The following is a 26,082-nucleotide window of genomic DNA, read 5'->3' on the forward strand; positions in this document are numbered from 1 at the left end:
AGAGGATGTTCAATCGAATCATGTTTTTTACAAACTAGCCTCGGAACATCTAACTATGATACAGATTACTATTAATAAATTAAAATATCTAGCATTAGTTGATACGGGGTCAACATTTTGTATAATAGACAATAGAGTATTACGTTTTAAGGAAGTAGAAATAGCTCCGGTCCATTATTCCACAATGGAAAAGATTCAATAAATAGGGAAGTACATACGCCAACTCCAGAACAATTTGGTTTTCCAGTAGGTGCAATGACTAGGTGGAAGAAAACAAATCTTCCTAATAGAAATTATCACTTTATAATAGGAAATGACTTACTGACGAATTTGAACGCTAAAATAAATTTAGAGCAGGGATAAATAATTATGAATAATAAAAAAATAAAATTGTTAAATATTCCATATTTAGCTGATCAAATATGTACTTTAGAAATAGTTGACATAAACATAGTAGACCATCTAAAATTAGACCATTTAAATAGAGAAGAATTGGTAGAAGTTAAAAAAGTAGTGAAAAAATTTGAGGACATATTTTTTAAGGAGGGAGATAGGCTTACCAGCACACCTGAGGTCAAACATGAAATTATAATGATTACGGATCAACAAGTAAACGCGAAATTATACAGGTATCCTCCACAACATGATGAAGAAGTAAGGCGACAGATCAGGGAAATGGAATCGCAAGGAATAATTAGAAAAAGTAACTCCAAATATTCTAGTCCTTTAATAAGTTCCAAAGAAAAGCGATAATTCGGGAGTGAAAAAATTCAGGATTTGTATAGATTATAGAAAACTAAACGAAATAACTATTGACGATAAGTATCCATTGCCTAATATAGACTCAATCCTTGATAAGTTAGGAAAAGCTCAGTATTTTACCACTTTAGATTTAGCTAAAGGGTATCACCAAATCTTAATAAGGAAAGAAGATAAAAAGAAAACTGCATTCGTAACACCATACGGCTTATATGAATATAATAGAATGCCTTTTGGGTTGAAAAATGCCCCAGCAACATTTCAGAGATTAATTAATGACGTACTTAGAGACCATATAAATAGTAACAGTGTTGTATATTTAGATGACGTATTAATTTTTAGTACTTCTTTAGAAGAACATGTAAGAGCTACTACAGCAATTTTTAAAATTTTTAAAGAAAAAGGATTGAAAGTACAGATAGATAAGTGAAACTTTATGAAAAAAGAAACGGAATTTTTAGGTCATATATTGACAAAAGAGGGAATTAAACCAAACCCAGAAAAAATCAAAGTTATAGAACAAGTAAACATACCAAAAACGACGAAACAACTTTAAAGCTTTTTGGGCCTTGGGCCTTTTTGGGCCTCTGGAAAATTTGTTAGGGATTATGCCAAGGTCGCTCAACCTATGACAAAATATTTGAAAAAGGAAACAAAAATAAACGTAAGAGATCCAAATTATGTAGAGGCGTTTGAGAAATTGAAGAGTTTAATAACAAGTCATCCGATACTTAGATATCCGGATTATGAGATATCTTTTACTTTAACGACGGATGCGTCAAACTATGCCATGGGTGCAGTTCTGTCTCAAGAGGGACATCCAGTTTTCTCTGCATCACGAACATTAAATAACCATGAGAAAAATTATTCCGCTACGGATAAGGAATTTTTGGCAATAATGTGGTCAGTGAACTACTTTAGGCCATATCTTTACGGAAAGAAATTCAAAATCTTAACAAATCATCAACCAATAAAGTATCTACACGCCAAGTACAAAGGAAAAGATATGTCACCGAGACAGCAACGATGGTTATTGAAATTGGGAGAATATCAATTCGAAATAGTTTATCTTAAAGGAAAAGAAAACAAAGTTCCAGATTTTTTAAGTAGAGTAGAAATTAATGATGATAAAGAAAATAATAATGATAAATTAGAAGAAAGTTTAGAAAATTTTAATATTAAAGAAGATGCAGATGACGTTACAATGGCAGCGGTACATTCAGCAGAAGAAGAGTTAGGAGATTATATAGGGATAAAAGAAGAAATAGTAAACAAATATAGGACTCAAATAATAATTACGAATAACAAAATAAAAGAAACAGAAACAATTTTAGGTAGAAAAATAATATACATTGAAGAGTATAATTTTAATAATTAAGGTAAAATGTTTAGAAGAAATATAGGTAAAGGTAGAGTAGGTATTTATTCTGAACTGTCGGACACACAATATCATATAGTACAGGAAAAATTAAGAGAAATGTATAGTAATAATAATCATTTAAAATTTACGAAATGTTCCTATAAAGCTCAAGAAGTAGAAACAGAAGTCGAATCAACAAAACAAATATCTTATTATCATGTTAGGGAAAGTGTACATTCAGCTATACAGGAGACATATAATAATATAAAAATAAAAATTTATTACCCAAGGTTACTAGAGTTAGTACAGATAGTCATCGATCAGTGTAATATTTGCAAACAGGTAAAATACGACAGGAGACCAATAAAACAAAAATTTAAGAAAACTGAAACACCGTCGGGTATAAATGAAATTATACATGTAGAGACATATGTCATAATTAAATCGAGTTTTCTAACAATAATAGATAAATTTTCAAAGTTTGGTGCAGTATATGCATTAAATGAAGTAATGTCTTTATATCTAACAAGTCCCAATGCTCAGAGAGAAACTTGAAAGCACGACCTTATTTGATATGGGCTTTTTTAAATCGAAGTGGCTATTTTTTGAGAAGAAATATTAAAATAAATTTACACTTATTATAAAGCAGGTAAAATTTAGAAAATATATTTGAAAAATCAAAAAAATATATTAATATTTTCATTGATAATTATTTTAAAATTTAAAAAAAAGCGGAAAAACAACAAGCACATTCCTCGCCTTCAACGTTTTATATGTTACTGAAAGCACTTCATTATTTTTAAGTGAACAGCTTTTTTTTCTCATAGGGTAAGTTAAATCAAGATATGGGAAGTAACTTTGGTGTCAAGTTGAAAATATAATTAATGAAAGATAATTATTGAATATTGATATAAATACATAGTAAAGAAAAAATTTGAAAAAGGGAATTAGAAAATAATATCTAAAACACAATCAAATATTATTTTTTAAATACAAATTTTATATAAACTTCAAAATTTTACCTCTACTTTTATTTGAAAAAATATTAAAAACTTACTATCATTTATATCAATTACCTAAGAAAAAAAAATATTTAAAATGTTTGGAAAAAACAATCATATATTTTTATGACCGGATTTGAATATTTTTTTATTTTTGAAATAAATGGTATTTTACCAAATGACTCAAAAATTCCGACTGTAAAATAACAGGTTTTTTAAAATTTTTGTTCTTTATGTAATATTCTTTCCGTTTAGAATTAAGATAGGTCATACATACACATGCAGGGACATTTTATAAATAGATTGCTCTTGTTTACCTGCTCATAAAATATGAAAAAAGAGCACAGCAAAATTTTTGAAGCACTCAATATAACAATATCACCCTTCACCGAGATTTTGCAAGATTTAAAAATAATTTAAAGATAAAAACTAATATTATATATGATTAGTTTAAAATTTAATGTAAAAAATTATTATCAATATATATAAAAAATTAAGTAAATCTCGGGTTGAGTTATTGCATATAGTAACTTAATCGCCCGAATTATTAGCTTTTTACAAAATTATATTTATATATATCTTAAATGTTAAAAAAAATATTTTGAATGTTTTTCGGAATGTAAGATAAAATAAAGAAATATCAAGGTTAATTAAATGCTACACGACGTGTTTTAGTTATTGAGTGTTTAGGCTTCAAATTGTTTGACAAAACCGTGTATGCAGGCTTAAGTCTATTGATTGAAAATGAAGTTTTTTTTACAATTCATGTCGAATACGAAATGTTTTCTAAATCTACCCACGACTTTATATGGACCTAAACACAGTCACGAAAATATGTTCACAGGCTCCCCGGGGCGGTCGGAATTAAGTTGCGCATTATCTGCTTATGCCTTGTAATAAGAGATCCGTAATCGGAAGTTGTGTGTTTTGTATCATTGGTAAAAATCTCGCCTGGCAAACGTAAATTTTACACGTAAACCATATTTAAAAGAATAATTTAAAAGAAACAAATTATAAAATTGGCGCAGTCTACGGTACGAACAATTATTGGAAAATAGTGAAAAAAGATATAATTTTTTCTAAAAATAATAAGCTTTTAATATTAGAAAAATAAAAAATAACTTTTCATTAACTCCAATAAATAAATTAAAATAAAATAGTAAAGTGTATAATAAATTAACAGTGGAAAACGGAGACACCATTATAATAAAAACAAAAACACTAAACTAAATATTTATATTATAAAAATATTGACTCAAGGAGTCTTATTAGATAAAATATATTTCGAAAGAGATTTAGGGAAAATTATAACAATCATGAGGCCGAGACCTTATGAAGATAGCTGTATAAGAGATGAATTTAAATACAAACAAAATTTTAATAAATATAAAGATGAAAGAAATAAAAAAGAAACAAATGTTAACCGGAGTCATATTTTTTCTAGCTCCAACAATTATCATAAAAACACAACTTTTAGAAATGTGAATAATTTTGATGTTAGAAACCATAATATCAGTACAAACAATAATAATTTCGATTCAGGAAATTTTAGAAGGCATAGTTTTCGCCAAAATATTAGTAATTGGAATAGAAATAACACAGGTCAGTCAGAACAATATAATAATAGGAATTATAATAGTACTTTTAATCAAAATAACATTAATAGAAATAGTACTAATAATTCAGGCCAGTACAATAATAGTAGGAATAATTTTAATAATTCAGGCCAATATAATATGAACAGAAATAGTGCAAATAATAATAATAGAAATAGTAATTCAGGTCAGTATCGACGGAGCCATAGCAGACAAGATGAAGCTATGGAAGTAGACAATATTCAGAGAAATAGTGTTAGAGAGGATGTTCAATCGAATCATGTTTTTTACAAACTAGCCTCGGAACATCTAACTATGATACAGATTACTATTAATAAATTAAAATATCTAGCATTAGTTGATACGGGGTCAACATTTTGTATAATAGACAATAGAGTATTACGTTTTAAGGAAGTAGAAATAGCTCCGGTCCATTATTCCACAATGGAAAAGATTCAATAAATAGGGAAGTACATACGCCAACTCCAGAACAATTTGGTTTTCCAGTAGGTGCAATGACTAGGTGGAAGAAAACAAATCTTCCTAATAGAAATTATCACTTTATAATAGGAAATGACTTACTGACGAATTTGAACGCTAAAATAAATTTAGAGCAGGGATAAATAATTATGAATAATAAAAAAATAAAATTGTTAAATATTCCATATTTAGCTGATCAAATATGTACTTTAGAAATAGTTGACATAAACATAGTAGACCATCTAAAATTAGACCATTTAAATAGAGAAGAATTGGTAGAAGTTAAAAAAGTAGTGAAAAAATTTGAGGACATATTTTTTAAGGAGGGAGATAGGCTTACCAGCACACCTGAGGTCAAACATGAAATTATAATGATTACGGATCAACAAGTAAACGCGAAATTATACAGGTATCCTCCACAACATGATGAAGAAGTAAGGCGACAGATCAGGGAAATGGAATCGCAAGGAATAATTAGAAAAAGTAACTCCAAATATTCTAGTCCTTTAATAAGTTCCAAAGAAAAGCGATAATTCGGGAGTGAAAAAATTCAGGATTTGTATAGATTATAGAAAACTAAACGAAATAACTATTGACGATAAGTATCCATTGCCTAATATAGACTCAATCCTTGATAAGTTAGGAAAAGCTCAGTATTTTACCACTTTAGATTTAGCTAAAGGGTATCACCAAATCTTAATAAGGAAAGAAGATAAAAAGAAAACTGCATTCGTAACACCATACGGCTTATATGAATATAATAGAATGCCTTTTGGGTTGAAAAATGCCCCAGCAACATTTCAGAGATTAATTAATGACGTACTTAGAGACCATATAAATAGTAACAGTGTTGTATATTTAGATGACGTATTAATTTTTAGTACTTCTTTAGAAGAACATGTAAGAGCTACTACAGCAATTTTTAAAATTTTTAAAGAAAAAGGATTGAAAGTACAGATAGATAAGTGAAACTTTATGAAAAAAGAAACGGAATTTTTAGGTCATATATTGACAAAAGAGGGAATTAAACCAAACCAGAAGAAATCAAAGTTATAGAACAAGTAAACATACCAAAAACGACGAAACAACTTTAAAGCTTTTTGGGCCTTGGGCCTTTTTGGGCCTCTGGAAAATTTGTTAGGGATTATGCCAAGGTCGCTCAACCTATGACAAAATATTTGAAAAAGGAAACAAAAATAAACGTAAGAGATCCAAATTATGTAGAGGCGTTTGAGAAATTGAAGAGTTTAATAACAAGTCATCCGATACTTAGATATCCGGATTATGAGATATCTTTTACTTTAACGACGGATGCGTCAAACTATGCCATGGGTGCAGTTCTGTCTCAAGAGGGACATCCAGTTTTCTCTGCATCACGAACATTAAATAACCATGAGAAAAATTATTCCGCTACGGATAAGGAATTTTTGGCAATAATGTGGTCAGTGAACTACTTTAGGCCATATCTTTACGGAAAGAAATTCAAAATCTTAACAGATCATCAACCAATAAAGTATCTACACGCCAAGTACAAAGGAAAAGATATGTCACCGAGATAGCAACGATGGTTATTGAAATTGGGAGAATATCAATTCGAAATAGTTTATCTTAAAGGAAAAGAAAACAAAGTTCCAGATTTTTTAAGTAGAGTAGAAATTAATGATGATAAAGAAAATAATAATGATAAATTAGAAGAAAGTTTAGAAAATTTTAATATTAAAGAAGATGCAGATGACGTTACAATGGCAGCGGTACATTCAGCAGAAGAAGAGTTAGGAGATTATATAGGGATAAAAGAAGAAATAGTAAACAAATATAGGACTCAAATAATAATTACGAATAACAAAATAAAAGAAACAGAAACAATTTTAGGTAGAAAAATAATATACATTGAAGAGTATAATTTTAATAATTAAAGTGAAATGTTTAGAAGAAATATAGGTAAAGGTAGAGTAGGTATTTATTCTGAACTGTCGGACACACAATATCATATAGTACAGGAAAAATTAAGAGAAATGTATAGTAATAATAATCATTTAAAATTTACGAAATGCTCCTATAAAGCTCAAGAAGTAGAAACAGAAGTCGAATCAACAAAACAAATATCTTATTATCATGTTAGGGAAAGTGTACATTCAGCTATACAGGAGACATATAATAATATAAAAATAAAAATTTATTACCCAAGGTTACTAGAGTTAGTACAGATAGTCATCAATCAGTGTGATATTTGCAAACAGGTAAAATACGACAGGAGACCAATAAAACAAAAATTTAAGAAAACTGAAACACCGTCGGGTATAAATGAAATTATACATGTAGAGACATATGTCATAATTAAATCGAGTTTTCTAACAATAATAGATAAATTTTCAAAGTTTGGTGCAGTATATGCATTAAATGAAGTAATGTCTTTATATCTAACAAGTCCCAATGCTCAGAGAGAAACTTGAAAGCACGACCTTATTTGATATGGGCTTTTTTAAATCGAAGTGGCTATTTTTTGAGAAGAAATATTAAAATAAATTTACACTTATTATAAAGCAGGTAAAATTTAGAAAATATATTTGAAAAATCAAAAAAATATATTAATATTTTCATTGATAATTATTTTAAAATTTAAAAAAAAGCGGAAAAACAACAAGCACATTCCTCGCCTTCAACGTTTTATATGTTACTGAAAGCACTTCATTATTTTTAAGTGAACAGCTTTTTGTTCTCATAGGGTAAGTTAAATCAAGATATGGGAAGTAACTTTGGTGTCAAGTTGAAAATATAATTAATGAAAGATAATTATTGAATATTGATATAAATACATAGTAAAGAAAAAATTTGAAAAAGGGAATTAGAAAATAATATCTAAAACACAATCAAATATTATTTTTTAAATACAAATTTTATATAAACTTCAAAATTTTACCTCTATTTTTATTTGAAAAAATATTAAAAACTTACTATCATTTATATCAATTACCTAAGAAAAAAAAATATTTAAAATGTTTGGAAAAAACAATCATATATTTTTATGACCGGATTTGAATATTTTTTTATTTTTGAAATAAATGGTATTTTACCAAATGACTCAAAAATTCCGACTGTAAAATAACAGGTTTTTTAAAATTTTTGTTCTTTATGTAATATTCTTTCCGTTTAGAATTAAGATAGGTCATACATACACATGCAGGGACATTTTATAAATAGATTGCTCTTGTTTACCTGCTCATAAAATATGAAAAAAGAGCACAGCAAAATTTTTGAAGCACTCAAAATAACAATATCACCCTTCACCGAGATTTTGCAAGATTTAAAAATAATTTAAAGATAAAAACTAATATTATATATGATTAGTTTAAAATTTAATGTAAAAAATTATTATCAATATATATAAAAAATTAAGTAAATCTCGGGTTGAGTTATTGCATATAGTAACTTAATCGCCCGAATTATTAGCTTTTTACAAAATTATATTTATATATATCTTAAATGTTAAAAAAAATATTTTGAATGTTTTTCGGAATGTAAGATAAAATAAAGAAATATCAAGGTTAATTGAATGCTACACGACGTGTTTTAGTTATTGAGTGTTTAGGCTTCAAATTGTTTGACAAAACCGTGTATGCAGGCTTAAGTCTATTGATTGAAAATGAAGTTTTTTTTACAATTCATGTCGAATACGAAATGTTTTCTAAATCTACCCACGACTTTATATGGACCTAAACACAGTCACGAAAATATGTTCACAGGCTCCCCGGGGCGGTCGGAATTAAGTTGCGCATTATCTGCTTAAGCCTTGTAATAAGAGATCCGTAATCGGAAGTTGTGTGTTTTGTATCATTGGTAAAAATCTCGCCTGGCAAACGTAAATTTTACACGTAAACCATATTTAAAAGAATAATTTAAAAGAAACAAATTATAAAATTGGCGCAGTCTACGGTACGAACAATTATTGGAAAATAGTGAAAAAAGATATAATTTTATCTAAAAATAATAAGCTTTTAATATTAGAAAAATAAAAAATAACTTTTCATTAACTCCAATAAATAAATTAAAATAAAATAGTAAAGTGTATAATAAATTAACAGTGGAAAACGGAGACACCATTATAATAAAAACAAAAACACTAAACTAAATATTTATATTATAAAAATATTGACTCAAGGAGTCTTATTAGATAAAATATATTTCGAAAGAGATTTAGGGAAAATTATAACAATCATGAGGCCGAGACCTTATGAAGATAGCTGTATAAGAGATGAATTTAAATACAAACAAAATTTTAATAAATATAAAGATAAAAGAAATAAAAAAGAAACAAATGTTAACCGGAGTCATAGTTTTTCTAGCTCCAACAATTATCATAAAAACACAACTTTTAGAAATGTGAATAATTTTGATGTTAGAAACCATAATATCAGTACAAACAATAATAATTTCGATTCAGGAAATTTTAGAAGGCATAGTTTTCGCCAAAATATTAGTAATTGGAATAGAAATAACACAGGTCAGTCAGAACAATATAATAATAGGAATTATAATAGTACTTTTAATCAAAATAACATTAATAGAAATAGTACTAATAATTCAGGCCAGTACAATAATAGTAGGAATAATTTTAATAATTCAGGCCAATATAATATGAACAGAAATAGTGCAAATAATAATAATAGAAATAGTAATTCAGGTCAGTATCGACGGAGCCATAGCAGACAAGATGAAGCTATGGAAGTAGACAATATTCAGAGAAATAGTGTTAGAGAGGATGTTCAATCGAATCATGTTTTTTACAAACTAGCCCCGGAACATCTAACTATGATACAGATTACTATTAATAAATTAAAATATCTAGCATTAGTTGATACGGGGTCAACATTTTGTATAATAGACAATAGAGTATTACGTTTTAAGGAAGTAGAAATAGCTCCGGTCCATTATTCCACAATGGAAAAGATTCAATAAATAGGGAAGTACATACGCCAACTCCAGAACAATTTGGTTTTCCAGTAGGTGCAATGACTAGGTGGAAGAAAACAAATCTTCCCCATAGAAATTATCACTTTATAATAGGAAATGACTTACTGACGAATTTGAACGCTAAAATAAATTTAGAGCAGGGATAAATAATTATGAATAATAAAAAAATAAAATTGTTAAATATTCCATATTTAGCTGATCAAATATGTACTTTAGAAATAGTTGACATAAACATAGTAGACCATCTAAAATTAGACCATTTAAATAGAGAAGAACTGGTAGAAGTTAAAAAAGTAGTGAAAAAATTTGAGGACATATTTTTTAAGGAGGGAGATAGGCTTATCAGCACACCTGAGGTCAAACATGAAATTATAATGATTACGGATCAACCAGTAAACGCGAAATTATACAGGTATCCTCCACAACATGATGAAGAAGTAAGGCGACAGATCAGGGAAATGGAATCGCAAGGAATAATTAGAAAAAGTAACTCCAAATATTCTAGTCCTTTAATAAGTTCCAAAGAAAAGCGATAATTCGGGAGTGAAAAAATTCAGGATTTGTATAGATTATAGAAAACTAAACGAAATAACTATTGACGATAAGTATCCATTGCCTAATATAGACTCAATCCTTGATAAGTTAGGAAAAGCTCAGTATTTTACCACTTTAGATTTAGCTAAAGGGTATCACCAAATCTTAATAAGGGAAGAAGATAAAAAGAAAACTGCATTCGTAACACCATACGGCTTATATGAATATAATAGAATGCCTTTTGGGTTGAAAAATGCCCCAGCAACATTTCAGAGATTAATTAATGACGTACTTAGAGACCATATAAATAGTAACAGTGTTGTATATTTAGATGACGTATTAATTTTTAGTACTTCTTTAGAAGAACATGTAAGAGCTACTACAGCAATTTTTAAAATTTTTAAAGAAAAAGGATTGAAAGTACAGATAGATAAGTGAAACTTTATGAAAAAAGAAACGGAATTTTTAGGTCATATATTGACAAAAGAGGGAATTAAACCAAACCCAGAAAAAATCAAAGTTATAGAACAAGTAAACATACCAAAAACAACGAAACAACTTTAAAGCTTTTTGGGCCTTGGGCCTTTTTGGGCCTCTGGAAAATTTGTTAGGGATTATGCCAAGGTCGCTCAACCTATGACAAAATATTTGAAAAAGGAAACAAAAATAAACGTAAGAGATCCAAATTATGTAGAGGCGTTTGAGAAATTGAAGAGTTTAATAACAAGTCATCCGATACTTAGATATCCGGATTATGAGATATCTTTTACTTTAACGACGGATGCGTCAAACTATGCCATGGGTGCAGTTCTGTCTCAAGAGGGACATCCAGTTTTCTCTGCATCACGAACATTAAATAACCATGAGAAAAATTATTCCGCTACGGATAAGGAATTTTTGGCAATAATGTGGTCAGTGAACTACTTTAGGCCATATCTTTACGGAAAGAAATTCAAAATCTTAACAGATCATCAACCAATAAAGTATCTACACGCCAAGTACAAAGGAAAAGATATGTCACCGAGACAGCAACGATGGTTATTGAAATTGGGAGAATATCAATTCGAAATAGTTTATCTTAAAGGAAAAGAAAACAAAGTTCCAGATTTTTTAAGTAGAGTAGAAATTAATGATGATAAAGAAAATAATAATGATAAATTAGAAGAAAGTTTAGAAAATTTTAATATTAAAGAAGATGCAGATGACGTTACAATGGCAGCGGTACATTCAGCAGAAGAAGAGTTAGGAGATTATATAGGGATAAAAGAAGAAATAGTAAACAAATATAGGACTCAAATAATAATTACGAATAACAAAATAAAAGAAACAGAAACAATTTTAGGTAGAAAAATAATATACATTGAAGAGTATAATTTTAATAATTAAGGTGAAATGTTTAGAAGAAATATAGGTAAAGGTAGAGTAGGTATTTATTCTGAACTGTCGGACACACAATATCATATAGTACAGGAAAAATTAAGAGAAATGTATAGTAATAATAATCATTTAAAATTTACGAAATGTTCCTATAAAGCTCAAGAAGTAGAAACAGAAGTCGAATCAACAAAACAAATATCTTATTATCATGTTAGGGAAGTGTACATTCAGCTATACAGGAGACATATAATAATATAAAAATAAAAATTTATTACCCAAGGTTACTAGAGTTAGTACAGATAGTCATCAATCAGTGTGATATTTGCAAACAGGTAAAATACGACAGGAGACCAATAAAACAAAAATTTAAGAAAACTGAAACACCGTCGGGTATAAATGAAATTATACATGTAGAGACATATGTCATAATTAAATCGAGTTTTCTAACAATAATAGATAAATTTTCAAAGTTTGGTGCAGTATATGCATTAAATGAAGTAATGTCTTTATATCTAACAAGTCCCAATGCTCAGAGAGAAACTTGAAAGCACGACCTTATTTGATATGGGTTTTTTTAAATCGAAGTGGCTATTTTTTGAGAAGAAATATTAAAATAAATTTACACTTATTATAAAGCAGGTAAAATTTAGAAAATATATTTGAAAAATCAAAAAAATATATTAATATTTTCATTGATAATTATTTTAAAATTTAAAAAAAAGCGGAAAAACAACAAGCACATTCCTCGCCTTCAACGTTTTATATGTAACTGAAAGCACTTCATTATTTTTAAGTGAACAGCTTTTTTTTCTCATAGGGTAAGTTAAATCAAGATATGGGAAGTAACTTTGGTGTCAAGTTGAAAATATAATTAATGAAAGATAATTATTGAATATTGATATAAATACATAGTAAAGAAAAAATTTGAAAAAGGGAATTAGAAAATAATATCTAAAACACAATCAAATATTATTTTTTAAATACAAATTTTATATAAACTTCAAAATTTTACCTCTATTTTTATTTGAAAAAATATTAAAAACTTACTATCATTTATATCAATTACCTAAGAAAAAAAAATATTTAAAATGTTTGGAAAAAACAATCATATATTTTTATGACCGGATTTGAATATTTTTTTATTTTTGAAATAAATGGTATTTTACCAAATGACTCAAAAATTCCGACTGTAAAATAACAGGTTTTTTAAAATTTTTGTTCTTTATGTAATATTCTTTTGGTTTAGAATTAAGATAGGTCATACATACACATGCAGGGACATTTTATAAATAGATTGCTCTTGTTTACCTGCTCATAAAATATGAAAAAAGGGCACAGCAAAATTTTTGAAGCACTCAATATAACATGTTCGAAATAGTTTTAAAATAATTATTTAAAAAAAAATTTATTGGAAGTAGATACATACATAATTATTTTTAATAACTTAAAAACTAACTGAAATTATTTGAAACAATTTTATAAGTAACGTATAAATAACCGAAATGAGATAATTCAAATTGCTGAAATGTGTCAACCTATATTACTTTTAATAACATTTTTGTTAGCCGACACTACTCAACTTACCTTATTGGGAAATACAAAATGTGCATAAAAAATCATACATCCTTCCTCATTAACATTTGAAACCATACTGAAATATGAATTTGAAATTTTTTTTAATTTTTTCTTTCCTCCTACCTTTCTTTCTTTTTCGTACAATAGAATTTAATCCTGGTCCGAATGCCTAACACTATTTGCATTCGTGGACCTCGATGTGCCAGCGATATTTGAATCCTGGGAAGCCTCGTTAATTCAATCCGGCAAATTAGTGAGTTCTCCTAGTGACTTTTCACCCACAGCAATCAAAGTTACATAGATATTTTGGGGCAAACGACGAAGCCATAAGTTCTTTATAATGCTCTCATTAAAAGAACCGCCCGCGAGCTGTTTTATTGATATAAATTCTTTATCTAAAAGTGTAAACGCCCAATTTCGGGCATGGAATGTCTGTTAATGAGGGCCTGTTTAAGGTCTTCGTAAGGCTCGAATTCAGGAGGGGCACTTAAAATATCAATAACTGACTCTAAAGTTCCCGGAGGAAGGAACGCAACCGTTAAACAATACTTCATTTAACTCAATTTCATGTGTATAGAATTTCTTTCGAAATTCTATACACATGAAATTGAACCTTCGCTTGGATAAACCAAGTTGCCGGATTGACAGCCCAAAAAGCTGGCAACTTGAATCGAACCAATTCTAAGTTTCTGTTTTTTGATTCTACAAACGGACTAAACGTTGTATTCAATGAAGATTTTTCAGAAACTTAAACTTTTTGTTAAGAGGCATAGCAGAAAAAATTTAAATTTCAAAAATTAAAAACAAAAACACGAAATTAATTTAGGAGAAAGAAAAAAAATCTATTATTGCGATTAGTTAATATAAATTAAAGTAAAAAGAAATATTAAATTTAAAATTTGAAAGTTTAAAAACAAAATCTTCGCACAAAAAAAAACAATTTAATGCTATTTGAATTAAAATAAAGTTGAATAATAAAGGAAATTTGAATTTAAAATAAAATTCTATAATTGACAATTTCAATATATCACCAGCGAACTTATCAATAAAAATGGTGTAACGTCACTGCACTTTCAACATTTACAATAAGAAATGTGAAAGTAATTAATGGTACACATAAATTTATTAATGTTTATGAGTAAATTTATGACTATTAAATTCTTATGATCAATATGATATTACGAGTATAAAGTAATTCAATATTATGTCTATGCACGTATGCAAATTTTTATAGTATTTAAAAATATACGTATATATATGTATATACAGGGTGATTCAGAAAGGTATACAACAACATATATCATTAGAGGGTCGAAAACGGGTAAAACTTTGGTTCCGGAGTAGGTGCGAAATCTCAAGGGTTTTCGAGATACAGGGATTTCAAACAAACAGTTTCTGAAAGGTCTAGTAAAGGGCTTAAAATAAACACCTTACTTGATTATGTATTTTGTCTACTTTCGGAATACCAATCAATCAAACTTTAGGAAAAATCAAATTTTCCCCTTTTTTTTATTTTTTCAGTTTTTTCTAACAAGGAAATTCTATTAGAGCGATATCTACTCTTCTCTCCTTAAAAAATTCACGGCTCGTGAATTATATGTTTAAATTTACTAATTGAAGATTTTGTTGAAGTTGGCTAGATTTTCATCAATTAAGTTACCCCGTGTAATGATTAGTTTTCTGTGGTTATGTCTTCTCAGAAAGATGGCTAGTAATCCAATTATTACCAGGAGTACTGTCACATCTGTTGCTGTATTCACTACGTTGTTTGTAAAGAGAGTTTTTAGTTCCCTGGTTTTGTTTAAATTCAGCTCGTGTAGATACTCGAGATTTAGTTTGATTTTTCAATTAGTAGTTTATTAGTGAATTTAATTTTGTTTAAATTCAGCTCGTGTAAAAACTCGAGGTTTTTCTGACAAATGGTGATATTCTGATATTTGTGACATTGATTAATGATGCCGAATATTTTATCGTGATTTATTAATAGTTCAGAGTGACTTAGAGACGATTGCCTGTTATTTTTTATAGGTGCTCTTATCTTGATTTAGTTGTACTCCATAGTACCTGTTTTTGGTATTGACACGATACAAAGCATTGTTAAGTTTTTTTTTACTACTGATGTTGTTGCATGTTCGACTAATTTTATAATATTGGAATAGGGTAGATTATCACTTTCAACAAGAAATTAGAGAATTTCTTTTTTGTTACGAAATGTGGTTTTATTGTATTCTTGAAAGATTCCTTTTGTGGTATTTATCAGGATTGAGTTTATTCTGTATTGTCCGTTATTGTTTTGTATAACTTTGTCTTGACTTTGTAGTACTTGATCCCAATCGAAGGCGTCCGGATTTCCTGCGATCCATTGCCCTGCGCTTCCGATTCAGTTGATTGAGCGTTTGTATCTTTGATGTTGAGTTAGTTCCTGCATTAGGTTTTCAATTTCTTCAACTTGAAAATTTAGTTGTGTCTTGAAGCGGTCTCTATCCTTGAATGATTTATTTTCTTGTCTGGTTCTTTCCAATACTTCTTCGTACATGTTAAGGTCTATTTTGTGAATCAGTTTGTAATCTCCATCTAGACTTTGCGCTATTCCTTCCTTTATGGTTGCTATCGGTGATTCGTATTTATAAATTTGCATGACTTTTGTTAGTGCTCATAACCAGAGTCAAAAGCTGAAAAGAAAAAATTTGGTTAGGTGGTTGCGGGTGAACGTTTTATGTGAATTTTGTAAATTCTTTTCCCCGATTCGGTGATAATGGTAACTCTATTATTTCTTGCAACTTGCTCTTTTTTGAAAACTGGTTTGTTCTTATCTTTGATTTGTTTATTGGCTACGTAAATGATTTCTCCAGGAAAATATACTTTGGGTGTTTGTCTTTTGCTTGTTCCCCAGCCTATTTTTTTTTGATTTGCTTGAATTGCGGCTATAATATCCTCATGCACTTTTCTTTGGAAGTCGTGTAGCTTTTAGTAGTTGAAACGTGGTGTTTTTCTAAAAAAAGATATCCGCTGGTTTTTTCATAGTAAGAGAATGTATTGAGTTGTAATATCTGTCGACTACCATGTTTATGATTTATTTCAAAGAAAGTTCTCTATATTCTTGTTTCAAACACCTTGCCAATTCCTCGATGGTTGAATGTACTCTTTTTATGGCCCCATTTACTTCACTTTTTTGAGTTTTAGTCAAGTATATCTCGATTCCTAAGGTTCTTAGATAGTCTTTGATGATTGGACTGTTAAAACTTGGCTCGTTGTCCATAACTATCATTTTCGGTATACTTCTTTCCACATTTGTATATAGATCTCTGGAATTTTGATTACATTGGTCACAAATGGTGATAATTTTCCTTCAATGTCCTAATCAGTTCGGGTTTGGTGATTGTTGTGAAGCTAACGTAGTGTCTGTCGAAATTCGGATGCGGTTCTTCATGAGCTATAGTTTCGTTTCCTACTCTAATTATTATTTGATTTCTAAATGAGTTTATAAGCCATTCGCAATGAGGTATCAAATCTGAGCTGTCTTCTTCGGCACTATGAGCTGTATCCGTCGATGAAGAGTCCTGAGGTTCGTTCTTTTCTACAGTGTCTGTTGAGGAACTATTTCATAACTACATTCTTCGAGGCGGGCCTTCTAACGTTTTAGTTTAGCGTTGTTATTTCAGTTACTTAGTAATTTTATTTTGACTTTGTAGTACTTGATCCCAATCGAAGGCGTCCGGATTTCCTGTTATCCATTTCCCTTGCGCTTCCGATCCAGTTGATTCAGCGTTTGTATCTTTGATGTTGAGTTAGTTCCTGTATTAGGTTTACAATTTCTTTAACTTGAAAATTTAGTTGTGTCTTGGAGCGGTCTCTATCCTTGAGTGATTTAATTTCTTGTCTGGTTCTTTCCAATACTTCTTCGTACATGTTGAGGTCTATTTTGTGAATCAGTTTGTAGCCCCCATCTAGACTTTGCGCTATTTCTTCCTTTATGGTTGCTATCGGTGATTTGTATTTATAAATTTGCAGGACCTTTGTTAGTGCCCATAACCAGAGTCAAAAGCTGAAAAGAAAAAATTTGGTTAGGTGGTTGCGGGTGAACTTTTTATGTGAATTTTTTAAATTCTTTTCCCCGCTTCGGTGATAATGGTAACTCTATTATTTCTTGCAACTTGCTCTTTTTTGAAAACTCGTTTGTTCTTATTGGCTACGTAAATGATTTCTCCAGAAAAACATACTTCGGGTGTTTGTTGTCTTTTGCTCGTTCCCCTGTCTATTTTTTTTTTGATTTGCTTGAATTGCGGCTATAATATCCTCATGCACTTTTCTTTGGAAGTCGTGTAGCTTTTGGTAGTTGAAACGTTGTGTTTTTCTAAAAAAAGATATCCGCTGGTTTTTTCATAGTAAGAGAATGTATTGAGGTGTTATATCTGTCGACTACCATGTTTATGATTTCTTTCAAAGATAGTTCTCTATATTCTTGTTTCAAACACCTTGCCATTTCCTCGATGGTTGAATGTACTCTTTTTATGGCCCCATTTACTTCACTTTTTTGAGTTTTAATCAAGTATATCTCGATTCCCAAGGTTCTTAGATAGTCTTTGATGATTGAAGTGGTAAGACTTGGCTCGTTGTCCATAACTATCATTTTCGGTATGCTTCTTTCCACATTTGTATATAGATAGATCTCTGGAATTTTGATTATATTGGTCACAAATGGTGATAATTTTCCTTCAATGTCCTAATCAGTTCGGGTTTGGTGATTGTTGTGAAGCTAACGTAGTGTCTGTTGAAATTCGGATGCGGTTCTTCATGAGCTATGGTTTCGTTTCCTACGCTAATTATTATTTGATTTCTAAATGAGTTTATAAGCCCTTCGCAATGAGGTATCAAATCTGAGCTGTCTTCTTCGGCACTATGAGGGGTATCCGTCGATGAAGAGTCCTGAGGTTCGTTCTTTTCTACAGTGTCCGTTCAGGAACTTCTTGCGTCTTCATTGCTTAGGATGTTAACCTCTGTTTTTAATCTAGATAATGCATTCACCACCTTATTGGTACAGCCAGGCTTGTAAACTATTTCATAATTGTATTCTTCGAGGCGGGCCTTCCAACGTTTTAGTTTAGCGTTGTTATTTCAGTTACTTAGTGTAAACCTTAATGGTTGGTGGTCTGTGAGGTTCTTAATTTTTTTCGCGTCGTAAAGATAGTTGCGTAATTTATCTAGGGACCATTCGATCGCCAGCATTTCCCTTTCGTTGGTTGCGCAGTGTTCCTCTGTCTTCTTGAGTGAGTAGGAAATGTATGTTATGTGTATGTCTCATCCTATATACCCTTGAGACAAAATTTCATCATCAAAACTCCTATTGGTTGGTTTGAAGCCTCTGTTGTCAAACTGAATGTTTTGTCGGGAAATTATGAAGTCGGAAAATATTAGAAGGTCGGATGATGAGAGAACTTCCTTTAGGTCATTAAACGCTTTTAATTTTTGTAAATTTTAATGCTGCGTAATAAAGCTTAAAGATATTTGTTTTTGTTTGAAAAGTTCTCTGTTTTAGTTAATAATCTAAGGTTTTGAGCTCAATTTTCACCTTATAGACATGTTATTTCTAAAATTTTTCCCACATTTTGTTATACCAAAATAAAGGTCAGAATATAGAGCTCCTCTTCTCGTAAAAAAACGAAGAACATTAATATTGACCAGGTGTACAGGTATTGATTGCATCATTCGAGCAATCATGCCGTCAAAAAAAGAAAAACACAAAGCAATGCTAAAAGTTACAATCAGCGAAAAGCTCTGTAATCTAATTGACGATAGTGTTATATCAAAAAAACGCAAAATAAATGCAAAAGATGATAACTTGAAAAAAGAATTACTTAAACTTAAAAAAGAAAGGGAGGAGCTAAAAGAATTATTAAAAAAGTTTTTGCCATCTACATCACAGAAAAATTCTAATGAAAATGAAAATTACTTTTCACCACTAATGGATTTAACCAACACAGAAGATGATATGACTGATGCGGATATTATTGATAATATTATAATCAATGAATTAGACCCGTACAATCTAAAAAAACTTTTTAAAAGCAACAAAGAAAACAAAAAAACAACTCAACACGAAACAAGTATTTCACCTCACGTGGTATCATGAGACAGAAGGAAACAAAATACAAAAAAAATGCCCCCTACAAATCTTTTTTTTTCTTATTGGTATGAAAAGAAAACTTCCTTTTATTCGGAATAAAATAAAACTTTAACTAACCGGAAAAGAAAACTTCCTTTTATTCTTCAAAGCTGAGAAGAAAATCAGCTTTGATAAAGTGCGTATGTAGCGCACGAAATATATTAGCAAAAAAGTAAAAAAAGTGTTTTATTCCGAATAAAAGGAAGTTTTCTTTTCATACCAATAAAAAAAAAAAAGAATTATGTTTCGGGAAAACCATTGAAAAAAATTTTTTGCCCCCTATAAATTTATTCAGCACTGAAATCAATAAATTAAAAAATCTAATTAAAAATAAATTAAATATGACAAACTTTCTGGTTAAGGAGCACAATGATACACATGATACTGTATGCACATATAATATTGAAGAGTTTAAGAAAACACGAAATTTACTTCAAGAAGCTGGTATTGATAACTACACCTTTACACCAGGCAGTTTAGATATTCATACAAAATTTAATAATATTGAAAACATACTAAAAAAACACAGTACAGATCAATTTTTTTATATGCTTGGAATGACGTCTAACCAACAATATGACTAACCTAAACAATGTTTACAATTTGATATCAATCAATGTCAATTCTCTTATCTCCAACAACAAAAGACCTTCTCTTATCCACTTCCTCAATAATAATGAACCTGACTTTTTATTTGTAAGCGAGGCAAAGTTAAAACAAAATAATAATGTTATTTTTGATAATTATGAGATGATTAGACGAGATCGATGTCATAATAATGGAGATGGAGTTGCCATATGTATAAAAAAAACTTTGAATACAAAGCAATTAGCAGAGAAATTTTTGGCGAGTTCACATGTATTGAACCATGTGCACTATTTTTGGAATTGAGAGGGAATAAAAAGTTATATGTATAATTTCAATCTATGCACCAAACCAAAATTCGTGCAATTTTATCTATGAATTACATTAAATCTTGCAAAGAAAATAATTTTTTTATAGTAAGTGGTGATTTCAATGCCAAACACCGTAATTGGTGCAATTTGTACAATGGTTCTAGAGGAATACAATTAAATAATTGGCTTAAGAACAAGTGCGTTCCGTACAGGTTACAATTGCACAATACAGTTGGACCTACATCTACAAGGTCTGACGCATACATTGACCTTATATTTAGCGAATTAACAAATTGGTAACAATACCTTATGATAGCGACGACAATGCCATTAAAATCGAATTTTCTTTAACAAATAATGATACACTCTTTAGAGAATTGCCAGGTAACAATAACTTTATAATGGAAATAATTTAAATTTGCAAATTGAAAAAAATTAGATCAAAATTTTGAGCTACAATTTCAAATGAAACAACAAAATATTTGACAATATTAATCTTAGTAGAGAAAATATTGAATACCACTTAGAAAAAATATATAGTATAATTATAAAAACAGTAGATGAAGTGGTCCCAGAAATGGAAATTCGAAATAATGGCGCGAAATTTTATTCCACGACTCTAAAGAAACTGTTAAAGAAAAAAGGTAGTTTGATGAATGACATACACAAAATTAGAAAAAGAAATAAAAATTTCTCGCCACAACAAGTTCAGCTCCTAAAAAGTCTTTCAATTAATGTTAATATTTTGATAAAAGAACAATTAAAAAACGAAACGAATAAATATTGGCAAAATAGACTTAGCAAAATATCACCAAAAAACTCTAACATCTTCCCAGAAACAAATAAAATATTCAAACCAAAAAACTTTTCAAACATAAATAATTTACATGTGGATTCTTGTGCAATTGTAACAGCTAACGGCATCGACCATACTATGATAAAAAAAACTAATGATAACAAATACATATATTATAAAAAACCAGAAAGGCATATACAATATACTTAGTTCATGCATTGAGAACACACATAAAACTACTGTGCTTAATGACAGTTTTCATATAAGAGCAAAAAACAGAATTAGTGAATTTACAAATCGCAACGAAACAAGTAATACATACACTCTCACCAACTTTAATGAAAATAATAAGGCTTCTCAGCCAAATGACACAAATAGCTACTTCACAAATTTAAAAAAGATCAAAAATATAACAAAAAACCTCAAAATAAAACATCATTTGGAGCAAACGGAATTTCTAATATAGTAATAAAAAACTTAAGTAACAAGATCTTATTTGAAAAAGGAAACAAAAATATTTGAAAAAGGAAACAAAAATAAACGTAAGAGATCCAAATTATGTAGAGGCGTTTGAGAAATTGAAGAGTTTAATAACAAGTCATCCGATACTTAGATATCCGGATTATGAGATATCTTTTACTTTAACGACGGATGCGTCAAACTATGCCATGGGTGCAGTTCTGTCTCAAGAGGGACATCCAGTTTTCTCTGCATCACGAACATTAAATAACCATGAGAAAAATTATTCCGCTACGGATAAGGAATTTTTGGCAATAATGTGGTCAGTGAACTACTTTAGGCCATATCTTTACGGAAAGAAATTCAAAATCTTAACAGATCATCAACCAATAAAGTATCTACACGCCAAGTACAAAGGAAAAGATATGTCACCGAGATAGCAACGATGGTTATTGAAATTGGGAGAATATCAATTCGAAATAGTTTATCTTAAAGGAAAAGAAAACAAAGTTCCAGATTTTTTAAGTAGAGTAGAAATTAATGATGATAAAGAAAATAATAATGATAAATTAGAAGAAAGTTTAGAAAATTTTAATATTAAAGAAGATGCAGATGACGTTACAATGGCAGCGGTACATTCAGCAGAAGAAGAGTTAGGAGATTATATAGGGATAAAAGAAGAAATAGTAAACAAATATAGGACTCAAATAATAATTACGAATAACAAAATAAAAGAAACAGAAACAATTTTAGGTAGAAAAATAATATACATTGAAGAGTATAATTTTAATAATTAAGGTGAAATGTTTAGAAGAAATATAGGTAAAGGTAGAGTAGGTATTTATTCTGAACTGTCGGACACACAATATCATATAGTACAGGAAAAATTAAGAGAAATGTATAGTAATAATAATCATTTAAAATTTACGAAATGCTCCTATAAAGCTCAAGAAGTAGAAACAGAAGTCGAATCAACAAAACAAATATCTTATTATCATGTTAGGGAAAGTGTACATTCAGCTATACAGGAGACATATAATAATATAAAAATAAAAATTTATTACCCAAGGTTACTAGAGTTAGTACAGATAGTCATCAATCAGTGTGATATTTGCAAACAGGTAAAATACGACAGGAGACCAATAAAACAAAAATTTAAGAAAACTGAAACACCGTCGGGTATAAATGAAATTATACATGTAGAGACATATGTCATAATTAAATCGAGTTTTCTAACAATAATAGATAAATTTTCAAAGTTTGGTGCAGTATATGCATTAAATGAAGTAATGTCTTTATATCTAACAAGTCCCAATGCTCAGAGAGAAACTTGAAAGCACGACCTTATTTGATATGGGCTTTTTTAAATCGAAGTGGCTATTTTTTGAGAAGAAATATTAAAATAAATTTACACTTATTATAAAGCAGGTAAAATTTAGAAAATATATTTGAAAAATCAAAAAAATATATTAATATTTTCATTGATAATTATTTTAAAATTTAAAAAAAAGCGGAAAAACAACAAGCACATTCCTCGCCTTCAACGTTTTATATGTTACTGAAAGCACTTCATTATTTTTAAGTGAACAGCTTTTTTTTCTCATAGGGTAAGTTAAATCAAGATATGGGAAGTAACTTTGGTGTCAAGTTGAAAATATAATTAATGAAAGATAATTATTGAATATTGATATAAATACATAGTAAAGAAAAAATTTGAAAAAGGGAATTAGAAAATAATATCTAAAACACAATCAAATATTATTTTTTAAATACAAATTTTATATAAACTTCAAAATTTTACCTCTATTTTTATTTGAAAAAATATTAAAAACTTACTATCATTTATATCAATTACCTAAGAAAAAAAAATATTTAAAATGTTTGGAAAAAACAATCATATATTTTTATGACCGGATTTGAATATTTTTTTATTTTTGAAATAAATGGTATTTTACCAAATGACTCAAAAATTCCGACTGTAAAATAACAGGTTTTTTAAAATTTTTGTTCTTTATGTAATATTCTTTCCGTTTAGAATTAAGATAGGTCATACATACACATGCAGGGACATTTTATAAATAGATTGCTCTTGTTTACCTGCTCATAAAATATGAAAAAAGAGCACAGCAAAATTTTTGAAGCACTCAAAATAACAATATCACCCTTCACCGAGATTTTGCAAGATTTAAAAATAATTTAAAGATAAAAACTAATATTATATATGATTAGTTTAAAATTTAATGTAAAAAATTATTATCAATATATATAAAAAATTAAGTAAATCTCGGGTTGAGTTATTGCATATAGTAACTTAATCGCCCGAATTATTAGCTTTTTACAAAATTATATTTATATATATCTTAAATGTTAAAAAAAATATTTTGAATGTTTTTCGGAATGTAAGATAAAATAAAGAAATATCAAGGTTAATTGAATGCTACACGACGTGTTTTAGTTATTGAGTGTTTAGGCTTCAAATTGTTTGACAAAACCGTGTATGCAGGCTTAAGTCTATTGATTGAAAATGAAGTTTTTTTTACAATTCATGTCGAATACGAAATGTTTTCTAAATCTACCCACGACTTTATATGGACCTAAACACAGTCACGAAAATATGTTCACAGGCTCCCCGGGGCGGTCGGAATTAAGTTGCGCATTATCTGCTTAAGCCTTGTAATAAGAGAACCGTAATCGGAAGTTGTGTGTTTTGTATCATTGGTAAAAATCTCGCCTGGCAAACGTAAATTTTACACGTAAACCATATTTAAAAGAATAATTTAAAAGAAACAAATTATAAAATTGGCGCAGTCTACGGTACGAACAATTATTGGAAAATAGTGAAAAAAGATATAATTTTATCTAAAAATAATAAGCTTTTAATATTAGAAAAATAAAAAATAACTTTTCATTAACTCCAATAAATAAATTAAAATAAAATAGTAAAGTGTATAATAAATTAACAGTGGAAAACGGAGACACCATTATAATAAAAACAAAAACACTAAACTAAATATTTATATTATAAAAATATTGACTCAAGGAGTCTTATTAGATAAAATATATTTCGAAAGAGATTTAGGGAAAATTATAACAATCATGAGGCCGAGACCTTATGAAGATAGCTGTATAAGAGATGAATTTAAATACAAACAAAATTTTAATAAATATAAAGATAAAAGAAATAAAAAAGAAACAAATGTTAACCGGAGTCATAGTTTTTCTAGCTCCAACAATTATCATAAAAACACAACTTTTAGAAATGTGAATAATTTTGATGTTAGAAACCATAATATCAGTACAAACAATAATAATTTCGATTCAGGAAATTTTAGAAGGCATAGTTTTCGCCAAAATATTAGTAATTGGAATAGAAATAACACAGGTCAGTCAGAACAATATAATAATAGGAATTATAATAGTACTTTTAATCAAAATAACATTAATAGAAATAGTACTAATAATTCAGGCCAGTACAATAATAGTAGGAATAATTTTAATAATTCAGGCCAATATAATATGAACAGAAATAGTGCAAATAATAATAATAGAAATAGTAATTCAGGTCAGTATCGACGGAGCCATAGCAGACAAGATGAAGCTATGGAAGTAGACAATATTCAGAGAAATAGTGTTAGAGAGGATGTTCAATCGAATCATGTTTTTTACAAACTAGCCCCGGAACATCTAACTATGATACAGATTACTATTAATAAATTAAAATATCTAGCATTAGTTGATACGGGGTCAACATTTTGTATAATAGACAATAGAGTATTACGTTTTAAGGAAGTAGAAATAGCTCCGGTCCATTATTCCACAATGGAAAAGATTCAATAAATAGGGAAGTACATACGCCAACTCCAGAACAATTTGGTTTTCCAGTAGGTGCAATGACTAGGTGGAAGAAAACAAATCTTCCCAATAGAAATTATCACTTTATAATAGGAAATGACTTACTGACGAATTTGAACGCTAAAATAAATTTAGAGCAGGGATAAATAATTATGAATAATAAAAAAATAAAATTGTTAAATATTCCATATTTAGCTGATCAAATATGTACTTTAGAAATAGTTGACATAAACATAGTAGACCATCTAAAATTAGACCATTTAA

General features: G+C 28.9%; 2 protein-coding genes across 2 annotated transcripts; both read left to right on the forward strand.

Annotated features, from left to right (window-relative positions):
• The first annotated feature begins 6,937 nt into the window (after positions 1-6,937).
• LOC129615646 (putative uncharacterized protein DDB_G0286901) lies at positions 6,938-10,151 on the forward strand. Its single transcript, XM_055530961.1, has 3 exons — positions 6,938-7,067; positions 7,260-7,383; positions 9,572-10,151. Exons 1-3 carry the CDS (start codon positions 6,938-6,940, stop codon positions 10,149-10,151), a joined length of 834 nt encoding a protein of 277 aa, XP_055386936.1.
• Positions 10,152-22,589: 12,438 nt separating this feature from the next.
• Positions 22,590-25,803, forward strand: LOC129615647 (putative uncharacterized protein DDB_G0286901). Its single transcript, XM_055530964.1, has 4 exons — positions 22,590-22,719; positions 22,765-22,869; positions 22,912-23,035; positions 25,224-25,803. Exons 1-4 carry the CDS (start codon positions 22,590-22,592, stop codon positions 25,801-25,803), a joined length of 939 nt encoding a protein of 312 aa, XP_055386939.1.
• Positions 25,804-26,082: the final 279 nt, after the last annotated feature.

Source organism: Condylostylus longicornis, unplaced genomic scaffold (genome assembly GCF_029603195.1).
Source record: "Condylostylus longicornis isolate FDR11 unplaced genomic scaffold, ASM2960319v2 ptg000141l, whole genome shotgun sequence".
Taxonomy (NCBI): Eukaryota; Metazoa; Arthropoda; class Insecta; order Diptera; family Dolichopodidae; genus Condylostylus; species Condylostylus longicornis.

Bases quoted from the DNA above. Each gene is read 5' to 3' on its own strand.
- LOC129615646 (XM_055530961.1), top strand. From the start codon at position 6,938: ATGGCAGCGGTACATTCAGCAGAAGAAGAGTTAGGAGATTATATAGGG. The intron at 7,068-7,259 runs GTAGAAAAATAA...GCTCCTATAAAG, and splicing joins AGAAACAGAAACAATTTTAG to CTCAAGAAGTAGAAACAGAA. The intron at 7,384-9,571 runs GTTACTAGAGTT...CACAACTTTTAG, and splicing joins ATAAAAATTTATTACCCAAG to AAATGTGAATAATTTTGATG.
- LOC129615647 (XM_055530964.1), top strand. From the start codon at position 22,590: ATGGCAGCGGTACATTCAGCAGAAGAAGAGTTAGGAGATTATATAGGG. The intron at 22,720-22,764 runs GTAGAAAAATAA...TTAATAATTAAG, and splicing joins AGAAACAGAAACAATTTTAG to GTGAAATGTTTAGAAGAAAT. The intron at 22,870-22,911 runs GTAATAATAATC...GCTCCTATAAAG, and splicing joins AAAATTAAGAGAAATGTATA to CTCAAGAAGTAGAAACAGAA.